Source organism: Meriones unguiculatus, chromosome 18, assembly GCF_030254825.1.
Source record: "Meriones unguiculatus strain TT.TT164.6M chromosome 18, Bangor_MerUng_6.1, whole genome shotgun sequence".
In the NCBI taxonomy this organism is placed as follows: Eukaryota; Metazoa; Chordata; class Mammalia; order Rodentia; family Muridae; genus Meriones; species Meriones unguiculatus.
Genome location: NC_083365.1, coordinates 16,726,111 through 16,738,616, shown reverse-complemented (window position 1 = coordinate 16,738,616; position 12,506 = coordinate 16,726,111). Strand labels below are relative to the sequence as shown.

The 12,506-nt window shown below is 43.4% G+C and overlaps 1 protein-coding gene across 1 annotated transcript in view; it reads right to left on the bottom strand.

Moving 5' to 3' along the window:
- Positions 1-7,631: 7,631 nt before the first annotated feature.
- Fbn1 (fibrillin 1) overlaps positions 7,632-12,506 on the bottom strand; it is a 201,318-nt gene continuing 196,443 nt past the window's right edge. The window contains exons 65-66 of the mRNA XM_060371759.1: positions 10,154-10,328; positions 7,632-9,028 (exon numbers count right to left, since the gene is read on the bottom strand). Coding sequence (XP_060227742.1) covers positions 8,639-9,028; positions 10,154-10,328 — 565 coding nt within the window. The 3' untranslated portion in view covers positions 7,632-8,638. The remainder of the gene's footprint in view (positions 9,029-10,153; positions 10,329-12,506) is intronic.

The window sequence follows — 12,506 nt, the reverse complement described above, 5'->3', positions numbered from 1 at the left end:
TCAAGTCCTTCTTTCTGCTTTTTATGAATGCTCTCTGTTCTTAGTTTTAGCGCCACACAGCTTATCTCTGACTCAGAGGCGATGAGAAGCGGTGAGGTTGGCTTGATTGGGAGCCTCTGGGGGCGTGGAGGGGGGAGCTAGAAAATCTGCTGTCTTCCTATGGCACAAGTTGTTTTGGAGACCCAGTTCCCCATGACCGTCTGTCACTTCTATCTAGAGGTTGTTACAGCATCTCAGACTCCGTGAGTACTGGCTCTTCCTCTTCATAGTCTTGGATGCCACACACTGCGCATTCAAGTTCAGGAGATGAAGGGTGTAATAATACATACGTGGGTCCAATATTTGAAAACAAGGGTCAGTAAATGTTTTCATCCTGATTCCCGGGTCACCACTTGGAGAATTACCTCCCCAAATAGTCTGCCAGGCAGGACTTGGGGCAAAAAAACCCCAAACTTCCATTGTGTTAAACCAGTGAGATTTTTCTCTGACCAAAACAGGTAAATGAGACTGAGCCCCACCTCTGCTGCTGTTAGATGCATGTTGGGAAGGCCTCTCAGTGTGGCCAGATTCAGATTCTCCATCAATAGAGACCGATCAAGAGAGCTCAACTCCGCAGGTTGGGTGTGAGGAGGGAATATGAGGCCTCTAAAGTGCTAGCAACATTGTGGAGCCCAGGTGTATTTTCTATCTTTATGCGTCATGTGTGCATGGATGTTCCTCTACAGTAGCCTTACACCTCAATCTTACTAGCAGATTGTATGTTCTTTGAATAGTCAATGTTGTTGACCTGTGGACACTGGAAAGCCCATTGCAACTCATATAGGGTCTCAGTAACTATTTACTGAGAAGAGAGTCATCGTGACATCTCCCAATTCCCAGCCCACCCATCTCCTCACATAGCTCCCTTTATTCTCTGCCACCTATGACCTTCTGTTAAGCCAGTGCTTCCTTTGGATTCCCACAGATCAACACCTTTAAAGTGCATCTTTGTGTATGGCTGCTTCCCAGCGGGTGAGTAAATGGGTGTATCTACTTGGAAGAAAGTGCTTTTGTGGTTTGTAACAAATGGATGGAAGCCAGGCAGGGAAGGGAGGGAGTCGATGGCTGAGCTCTTGGAGGACACTATGCTAGAGATGATCTTGTTTTATATTTTTATAAATGAGCTGTAGACATGTGTTGTGTGATGAAATCCCTAAGTTGGAAGATGTCGCTAAGCCCTGCTGCCCAGAATAAAAGATCAAGTTGGTGAGGCTCAGCCATCTCATCCTCTTGGTATGTTGAAGTCTTAGGCATTGTTTCAAGACATTTTTTAAAGAGAGCACATATTCAAAGAATAAGAGCAAAGAAGGAATGAATGATGGTTTATTTTGTGTTGCTTTAAGCCAACACAATTAAGCTAATCTAAAGGGAATCAGACACTGTCCCTCACTGTTGGAGAGGCGCCCGCAGCTCCTCTCCTGACTGTCAGCTTTGACCTGATCTTTGCAAATATTTCCTCACCTCTTCTATAAAAGTTCCAAGGAAAAGCAAGCATGAAGATTCTATGAGCATTCTGTTGCTAGGTGGAGAATAAATGTCCACCCAATAAAAAAAAAAATTGGGGGGGGGATTTAATTCAAAACACGTTGTAAATGTGTAGATTTCATTTTAAAAGAGTGTATGTGCACAAAAGGCCATCAGGGAATTGAGCAACTTCAACTGAAGTAAAATATTCAAAATTCATTTACCTGGCCTAGGAGGAGTTGAATTTAAGAACTGAATCTTTTGTGTAGTTGGCATGCATTCCAGTATTCATTTTGAGCCTTTGCACATATTTTCTGTGATCGGAGAACCGAGTGGAGGCTGCAAGGCAGAACTAATGTCACTGAGAGTGAAGTCCAAAGAGACCCTAGATTAAGAAGCATAGACAAGAACCGTGCTGCCTAAAGACAGGGCAGCATGAGAGGCACACTGTTGGGCACCCCAGAACACTGATTTGGGTACTTTAAATTGGGATTTAAGGTGTGCAAACTGTGGGTTCTGTGTTGTAAGCTGACTGGCTAGGGGCTCACTGGCATAGTGTGTACATCTTGTGGGTGTTAGAAATTCGGTCTCTCGGGCCTCATGTCAGCTCTGGAGTTCTCTCTGCCCACTAAAATCTGCCCCTGAGAGCCTTGAACACAGACACTATTGAGTTTTGAACGCTCCAGGAAGAATTCGGTGCCGTTAGGCAGATACTCATTAAACATTTATTATTTATCATTGTATTATTAAGGACACAAAAAATAAAATAGGTTTTCATATTCCACACAGGGAATTTATTTCCTGCATGAAATAGCAGTTAACGGTGCTTGGAATGGTATTTCTGTATTGTGTCTCTCTAGTCATCTGTATCTACACAGTTGGTTGCTTTCACTCAATGAGTACGTCAAAGTTCCCTTTTCCAACTCTCAGTTGGCAATGGCAGCCAACTTTTCTGTAATTCTTGTTTTGCTTTGTATTTTTATGTGTGGTTTGCTGAATCAGAAAACTTCCTGGGAGGCATATTAAAGTTTACATTTTAGAATAGATGCATTGCCCAAACCACTGTGTAATTTATACATTTCAAAATGGAACCACTGGGGCCAAGATGGTTGGCGGTCTGGTCTGTATCCCATCGTGCAACTTATATATTCTTAGTAGAAACTGATGGCTGAAAAGAAAGCATTTGTTGCCTTAGAGAAAGGAACTGAATGGTGTTTCTGAGGTACATAGTTTAGAAGGTTTCTTTGACATTTTGCTATGAACAGACTTTATTGTAGAGACATTGGCTTCCTGCAAATGAAGCAGTATGGAGACAAGACTTTCTCACAGTAGCTATTATGGGAGGAAAATTGTAGTTGGTGAGAGTCCAGACAAGTACCCAGCAATGTCCACAAAATCTCCCTGGTGCCTGTGAGTTCTCAGCTGGTGCCACAAAACTCCAGTGAAAAGTTAGAGTCAGCAGGGGCTAGAGGTGTCACATGCTACTACGTGATACTATGATGTCCCATAGATTGACAGTGTAGCAGAAAAGGGGTGCATCTGGGATACCCAGAACAATACACCCATCTGCCTGTTTCTCACAAAGGCTGTAAGTCTTCAGAGCAGCAGTTCTCAGTCAGGCTGCAAACTGTAATCACCTAGAAAGCTCCTGAGACTGGTCAAGGCTGGACCATAGACCCAGGCTCTGAGTTAACATGTTAGCAATTTAGCTTAGACCTAGGCATCCCTTCCAAAGGCCATCGTGGTTCTCATGTGCAGCTCAAGGTAGAACTCCATTAGTGTGCAGCTTCTTCATGGAGAAAAGGTAGAGATGGGTATATGTCTTTATTGGAATAATCAACAGTATGTGTTGTAATAAAAATTCCCAGACTATTAGAGACTTAAAGCAATGAACTTGATTTTGTGTGTGTGTGTGTGTGTGTGTGTGTGTGTGTGTGTGTGTGGGAAGGATTATGTTTCTGTTTGTTTGTTGTTTTCAAATAGCCACAGAAAGAGTATATGGCAGTTCCTCTAAGATCCTATGGGTAAGCATCCTAGCACATAGTCCCAAACCATGTGTAGAGATACGGTCTTTCTGTGGGCATGAGAGAAAGAAGCGGAGTTGATGACTGTTTTCTTAGTTTCTGCTACAGATGAATACCGGGAAAATATTTAAAGCGCCTTTCCTTTGTACATGGTATCTATATACCGCAAACTCAAGGCTGCGTCTTAGCATTTCAGTATTGATGTTCACTATTAGCCTTAATTACCAATTTCATCTTGTGCTTATATTCTAGGCATTTTATTGCCTCCTAGGCAATAATACTCAAAAGGACACTTTGGTGATAATTTTTAGCAGGGACTGACAGGATTGAATTTGATAAATAAACTCACCACTTTCTGTGCAGATCACTACAGTTTAATGTGGGGGAGATATGGAAGAACTGGCTTGTGATTTTGGTGACAGACCTTTACTGATGCTCACGGTGAACACGCCACAGTTTCTTGCATGCTGTCTTGTAGGCCTGTGAAACGAAGGTTCGGAACACAGGCACTTTAGGTCTCGAACGATATGTGTAATTTCCAGCATGACAGACTTCTACATGGCATCGGCATACTGTAGTCATCTGTCGTTTCTTTTGCCCAGGGACTGGTACATGTTATGCTGTTGAAAAGGAGGGTGTTTTAGTCTCTTCTCAGCCTCTGTAAGGTGAGAGGACTTTGGCAAGACTCTCAGTAATTATCCAAGTAGAGATGAGAATCAGGGACGCACAGATCACACAGCCTAAATTTAGAAAACTATAAAACAGTGGGTAATAAATATGGCGAGGTAATACAGAGAGGGCAATGTTGCCACCACCGCCAATTACCGGACTCAGAAGCACAAAGGAGTTGCCCAGGGCCCACGGCTGGAAATGGGTGGAGCGGAGCAACTTCAGGACTCAGCCCTGCAGGAGGGTCAGCGAGCTCTCTCAGCACACGTTCTTCGTAGGTCAAGAATCATGGACCCTGGGAAGGAAACTCGCCAATCATCAATGAAGAGCTTTGAGAATGGTGGGCCTGGCTTCCTGTTCCTTCCAGTGGGTGTGAGGTCTGTGTGGGTGGACAGTGGGCAGGATCTAGAGACATTGTTTCCCCCGGGGTGCTGGCTCCATCTGGGAGTTCATGCAGCCTGCAAATGACCCTGAAGCAGCCAGCCTACAAGAACACAGGAAGCAACAGGGCAGAAAGAGGTCTGTTCCCTGCTGGGGCCTACAGCCCTGCAGCTTAATCTTGGGATCACCAGAGAGAAGTTCAGACACATCCAGAAAGGTAGAAAAGCCCTTCACGCTGGCTTTGTGTAGTTATGAAAACACACAGTTTAGACAAACGAAGATCCCATTAATCCTTTCTGACAGGCTTGGCTTTCTTCTCCAGGGTTTAGCTAACCATGTAGACACAACTCCACGAGTCTGTCCATGTTCTTGCTGTCCGTGTCCGGGAGGGTGGATGGGAGGTGTGATTATCATCAGGATGTTTTCAAATATCTCCATTCCAGACCAGAAAAGTTTAATCGTTTAGGTTAAACTTAATTCTCCCCAAGCGAGTGTTTCAGGGTGAAGAGGAAACGGATCTCTTCGTATTTCTGCAACTCCCAGCACAGCTGCAATGAGCAGGTCAGGTGGGGATGAAAGCCAGGCAGGAACTGCTGAATGAAGACTTCTCCTCTGCCAAACACCCTGCCTCTGTACTACTTAACCTTGAACTCAAGCTCTTGCCTGGATTGGAGAAATACTGAGAAGCCTTGGGGCCTTTTCTTTGACACTGTAACCAGTCCCAGGGGGGCAAAGCAAAATGCAGGGTGCTGAATACTTTTATGAAATATGAATCATTACAGGGGTCAAAAATAATAAAGGCTAATGAGCCAGCATGAATTACAACTTACCTGCTAGGACTCAATTCAGTTGGCAAAGATGATACACCTCCTACTCGCCAGCAATCCAAAGTGACCTTTCCATACATGGAAAGGCCAAGGATGCAAACAGCTTACTTTTCAAAAAGATGGCCATGTGGCCATGGCTTGCGTCTTTTTCTTTCTTTCTTTCTTTCTTTCTTTCTTTCTTTCTTTCTTTCTTTCTTTCTTTCTTTCTTTTCTTTCTTTTCTCTCTTTCTTTCTTCTACTTTCTCTCTTCCTCCCTCCCTCTCTCTTCCTTTCTTTTTTTAGAAAAAGAAATTGGGTTCATTAGTATTTAGCTGAAATAACAGATTTTGTGGCATGGCCAGGCACTGCAGTGTCAAATGTTCCAACACATGCCAATGAGGGAGGGTGTGAATGCGAGCGCCTATCTTTCTAGTGGTATCGATCTCCTACCTTTTAAAAACGATGCCCTTAAGCCAATGAATAACTGTGTTTCTGATATAGATCTAAAAAACCACAATTAAAGCAAGAATAAAGTATGTGGTGTGGACAGAGCAAACCTGTTATTTGAGAACTCCAGCAGTCCATAGTATGTACATATTTGTATTATCAGCCCAAATGTCCTTTATTTTGGCCTATCTAATTTACAAGCCTGATTTCTGCAGTGAAACAGTATTTGTGATGGCAGCATCCAAAGCAATTTTGGCTGAGGAAAGCACGATTTGTTGCACAAAAATGTAGCTGTTTATGCAAGTTTAAACATTTCACAAGGGCAGCTGAGTTCATTTCAACGCTACTTACAGAATAATTATTGGCAAATGCAATGGGCTGTGGGAAAGACAAGCTATTTTCAAGCTTCTGAATGGTTTACAGCATAAATTCTTCGATCATCAAAAGATGAAAAGGTCCAGAGCAACTGAAAGGTGCATGTTGAAATGTTGGGAGAAAAAGGGGATTTTTACAAGTGAATATTTACAATGGAACAATGAGGAAAATGTTGTGTTACAGTCAGAAACATGGAAAATATGTCGTTCAACACTGCTGGCTCTGGAATAAATAAAATACAGATTTAGACTATTAAAAATATCAAAGTGGTCTACCATGTGCCAACTCCATTTTCTTCTGTTGTTTGTTATAAAGAAAATCTATTATTGAATGGAATACAGTTCTGGTTAAATTATCAAAGACATTTTCCATATGAAAACCATAGTCTGCCACATGTTATCAATTCCTCACTAGCAATTTTTAATACACGTCTGTCACAGTGATAGGTGCGGAGTTAAAAGGAAATTCTGACTTGTACTGTAACCTCCTCTTCAAGGCACCGATCCCACTCATCTTCAGCTCATCTCTGCTAAGCAACAATTATGACCAAGATTCTTCTGGATGGCAAAACCAGAAAACAAACAAACAAAAAACAAAATCCAAACAAACTGACCAACAAACAAACCCAATAGACTCTTTAATATATCCCTGGGCATAAATGGGGGCCAGTACTCCTGTCTAAGCTAGCTGAACTCAACACACCATGGGGAAGCCCATCTTCTCAATGGGTAGCTTTCTCATTAGGAAGATATATGTTAAGCTGAGCCTTAGAGCAGTTGACACTAGTGTTGCCTTCTGGAAAAGCATAGATCATAGCCTACTCCACTGACTTTAACCCTACAGCCTCCAAGAATTTGAGAGGACTTTCCCATGTCTTGGAAAATTCCACTCTCATCCTCCCTTCATGTAACAAGCTTAATTCATCTTATTTTCACTACCACACACTGTTTTTTTGGCCCGTGGGATTTGATTTTTTTTTTCTTCTATTAACTGAATGAGCTTAACACTTAAGTATTGAATATTGCATTTAAAATAAACCAGCATTTTTCAAGTTAGGACATTTGAAAACCAAGAGTTGCAGCATTAAGTTGGATTCAATTTGACACTCTGTAATTAGTCTAGCACTGACCAACAACAGATGTTCAGGGGAAAAGATAGAACACCTTGCCAACGCTGTGGGGCATAAAGTTCAAACGCTTGAAGAGAATGCCTGAAATTTATATTTGAAAGTTCTGAAATCTGGGAGTTTAAAAGTCCCCAGGACTAATTAGGTCACATTTTAGCAACGATGCTGCATTCTAAATGTCTTCCAAGTTAGGTCAGATAATGAACCAAACACTCAGCAATGGGTAACCATCATCAAGGGACTGACTGAAGCCGTGTGCTTCTGCTACACATCCACAGACACTGTAGATAACAGACCAAGGAGGCTTTAAACCCAGGAGACTTTATTTCACCTCCGCAAAGGGCCCTCCCGCCTCAATCCACACGAGAACACAAAACCAAGGAGTAAACTAAGAAGGGGGGGGGAGGGAGCGATCCCTTTATTGTGACATTCTGACATTAACCCCCTGTTGACAGGAATGACTGAGAGCGGTTTGGGCATATTGCACATGCTGTGTGATGGAGGACGCTCTGGTGATCCTCTGGTGGCAGCTGAGGCTGTTTCCTTGTCCTCCCCAACCTCAGCGCACACGTGGGCCCGTCGCAGAGAATCCACCACCACTTGGTGTAGATGTTTTCACAAGTCTTTGGTCTTAACAAGCACCATTACAAACCCTCACATTAAGGGCTTTATTATTCTAGTTTATAAATGTTTCAATGATAAAAAATAGCATGATTACAGTATACACACACTTAATTTACATGTAATGTATTATACTCATAAGTGAGATAAGCTACTGAACTAACTTTGGTTGACTGAAATGAAGTATTTGAACTGAGTATTTGGCGATTTGGTTTCTAACTTGTGTACTTATTACAGTGCATCAATAAATCTATTTTGAGAATTTGCTAGCACCAAATAGACATCATAAACGGCCAACCTACTGCTTGCACTCAGAGAAGCAAAGTTTCAAAATTTGAAAACAAACGGGAATAGTCCATCAGATGGCAGCGCGTCCCTGTGCTTTGGCTGTAAAGATAGCCCATCGGTACGAATGGCCAACCTCAGTGGAGATTCATGTCCCGGTTTTCAGGAATCAACACATATGACAAGGTAGCTGAGCTACTCACGAGGAGCCTGAGAAAGTGGTTGTTTGAACTAGGATCATCACTGTACCTCAATGTTGTCATTCAAGAATAGTGCTCATTTATACAGATTGACTCGGTGAACGATTGTACCATGATGTGAAGGCTCTGGTTTGGGGAAAAACATAATTCTACCTACCTAAAGTTGCTCTTCTTTTAATTATTTGGTCTTTGGATGGTGAATTAATGAAGCAGGATCTGAATTTTCATCTTCAGGTTATCACCCAGTTCACCGCTGAGGTAGTCTTTGTCATATCTGTCCTCTATCTGGTTAAGTTCTTTCTTTTTATAAAGTGGAGTGCTGCTGACTTGTAATGAGTAGATCCCAGCCACTGGCTTCTTCTTCGTGAAGTGGAGGTAGCTGACCCCTTCTTTCTGGTTGATTTTAAAGAAGCCATCTTCATTTCCAGAGTCAATCAAGTATCTGCTGTGGTTCGCCAGAATTGAAATGGCTGGCAGGAATTCTACTATTCGGAGCTTGTTGTTGATGTGGGAAATATTAAAAGCAAAGCTGGCTGGCTTCTCTGCATCCCAACTAGCGAGGCTTACATTAGCTTCCATCTCAGGCCCATCCTAGAAAGACACATGGCAATGGGTTAAATCCAGCTAAGTATGTTCTTCAGTTCACATACTCAAAGAAAGCCATTCAAGTCTCAAGCCCAAATATAGTTTTCTACTCATGCGGCATATGTGATGTTTGAAAAGGCACACTCGGGCATTTTGTTTAATGTGTTTTCAAAAAATTAAATTGATGGCAGGGAGTCAGGTTGCAATCACTTGTATCAGCAGATCTCAAAGTGTGGTCTTAGCCTGCCTGGAAACCAATAGCCATGCAAATTCTTAGCACCTCCCAGACCTGCTGAATTAGAATCCCTGGGGCTCTTCCCAGCAATCCAGTCCAACAAGGCTTCCAGGTGACTCAGACACAGCGATTTGATTTATTTATTTGTTTGTTTGTTTGCCTGTTTATTTATTGGATCTCGTTTAATACATTGTTTTCTTTCCAAAGACTTAACTCATTTCCCAAGCCACAGCAGGCGGGTTGCCGTCTGCATACCAAGACTCAGAAAGCCTCTTCGATTTCAGTTTTGCTCATCGACAGGCCCCCTTCGAAGGACACACCTATGAACCTACTTCCTGGCTGTGATGAGCTGCTAACATTCTGTGCTGTGCTTTTTACCTAGCCTTCTGCTTGCCTCTTTGGGACCACATGGAGCTGGAGATGTGGGTGACTGAACGCACTTCTGACTTTACACGGCATCATACGTTCCTGCTCACCATCCAAGTCCCCCCCCCAAGTGGCTCTCGTCCATGGAGGAACTTCTCATTTCTAGACCTTGGCTTCCCTGTGTGCATGCCATTCTGCCCACTTGTCCTTGCCTTCAGACCTTGTCCTGTCTGCAGACACCCGGTGGGCGTTTGATTTTCTTCTTGCTGAGACAGAGGAAATGAGCAAGTGTGTGAAAACCTTTCAAACCGCCACTCTCAAAAGGCAGCCAAAGTAAATAAATAAATAAAATAAAACAACCCTCTTTCCCCCAAACCCCATAGCTTCTTGTAAAGCACTGATGGAGCCATGAGAACGACCGGATGTCTGTCTGAGGACATTGGTGACACTTTGGGGTGTCCTTGGAAGGAAGCACAGGAGCCGGGGGGCCCCTCACATGCAGTCACAAGGTGAGGCTGACTCTGACCTACCTCGATGTCAGAGGCATCCATTTCACTCGCACTTCTCCGTTTCCTGCCTCGTTTGGGGTAGCCATTGATCTTACACTCATAGCACGCCTCTGGGGACAGTGAATTGTCGTCCATCTCACCGCTGGCAGGTGGCTCTGGGCCTCCTCGGCCCATGCCCATTCCAGAAACACAGTGCCTATGGCAGAAGGGAGCACATAGGCAGGTTCCATCAGAACAGTCCCTCTGATGCCCAGCGTCCCGCTAGTGACATCAAATGGACTGCCCACTGACAGTTATCTGCTTCTGAAAATCATACCAAGGCCCTCTGTGTCTAGACCCTAGCCCCCTGTTTTTATGGTACTTCCACTTGACAGTTTCCTCTTGAAGACTAACTGCAGTAGGAAGAGAAGTCCCGGTGGTGACTGGGGGTTGATACAGCACCACCCTGTGAAGAATACGTTCTTACATGCAGCATGGGTCAACTGTGGGAAACAGTTTAATTTCAAGTCATTTCAAACCACGAAGGCCATTGGATTTGACTCATGTGAAGGCGGAAAAACAAACCCGTACCCAAGAGAGAGCTAACCCTTGTTTCTTTGCTTTTCGGTTATCGAAGCCAAGTTATGGACTGAGCCTCACACAGTATCTGACTTGTTTTTGTATGGCTCCATTTCTAACTGTGTCAAGAACCTAGGAATTATCCTAAAACAACCCTTATTTTGGGAGTAAAGTCCACTCGAGTGACATCACTGAGTGGTCAAAGCTGTCACAGAAGGGTGGATTTCTACCGCAAAATGTGCACCAAACCTTACAAAACTGCTTCTGGGACTGTGAGAGCTGAGCTATTCTTCGCAGCTCATTTCCTTGTTTGTCCACAGGATTTAAAATACAACACCAAGGAGCAGGTTATCTGTTGTTCCTCACTATACGTTAGTGATTCTCTCTGTCTCCTAGGGTCTTCCTAAGTGCACACATTTCCTTCCTCTTCACTTTGCAGCATGGAGCATGGATAAACAAGGAATGGAGGAAGGAGGAAATGTCCATCCTGAGCATCCTTGTACAGGATGGTTCCAGGAAGTCAGCCCAAACCTGCAGGCTTGGCTCAGAACTTCTCTCCAGCATTTCCTTGTCCCAGGAGCACCACTTATAAGAAATCTGACTACAAAATTCCACTGGCAAAAAGCCAATTTGGAGTGTCACAATTTTTTTTTTTTTTTTGCTGGGAAAAATGGTTCTGGCATTAAACTGTAAAAAAATAAAATAAAAATGAGTCAATTGAGAGCCAAACAGACATCTGGGAATTTGGGTCCTACTGCTGGCATTCTGAGGGCTTCCCAGGAAGCAGTCTTCTACCTTGAGGTTTATACAGATGGGAGTAAGTCCCCGAGAGCCAGTGTGGCTTAGACTCCCGTGTTCATGTTTGGGATAAGTGTATATGTGATGGTGTGTGTGTGTGAGGGGGTGGATGGAGAGTTCTAATTAAGAGAAAGAGAGAGTTTTAATGAAGAAGTTAAGATTCATGAACTAGATGTACATGTAAGTCATTGGGGAACACCTCCTCTTTCAAAACTTACTAAGAATTTAAGCCACTGATGTTGGGGGTTGGTCTGGTTGCTGTGTAATTGCAACCCTTGGAGCCCTAATCACTCGCCTCCAAGATCCGGTTGCCATCTAGAGGAGTGCATCCCATGTATGCTGCTCTTTTTGTGTAAAACTTGCTCTACCTAATTTAAAGTTGACTGGTTAATGAAGTTGCTAAAGCCTGTAACTGGGCAGAAGTGAAGTAAGTGAGGCTTATGTTCTTGGACTTGGGGGTTCAGAGGGACCACGAGGCTAGGAGGAGGAGAGAAAGAAGAAGAAGATGTCGAGAAGCAGCAGGAGAGGAAGCCAGGAAGAAGGAAAACGGAATGAGACAGTATGGATCATGGGTGGGTGGCCGTGAGGCTGGCCTGATGGAGCAGAAGCGGACCAAATGGAACAGATGGCAATTAACACTGGAGCACATTTAGCTGGGAGGTAGCAAAATAGCTTAGAGGGTTGCTATCTGCCCAGTTACTATGCCTTAAAGCTTATATAAATAATAAAAAAGGTCTCTGTCTCAATTACTTGGACTCTAGACTCTAGCTCTAGAACTCCTCTAGAGCCTGATATCTAATCCCACAAGACCCTGAGAAAAACAGCGTTCCTTCTCTGCCCCAGCTGTCACACACATATTCAGATTCACATTATTTTGTAAAATTTTCTACCTGGAAAATACAGTTAATTATCCCAACTCATACGTAATGTGCTTTTTGATCCTTTCTAATATAAATTCAGGAGTGAAGATGTCTTAGAAACTGTAAGACGTCCCCAACACAAGATATCCACAACCTGA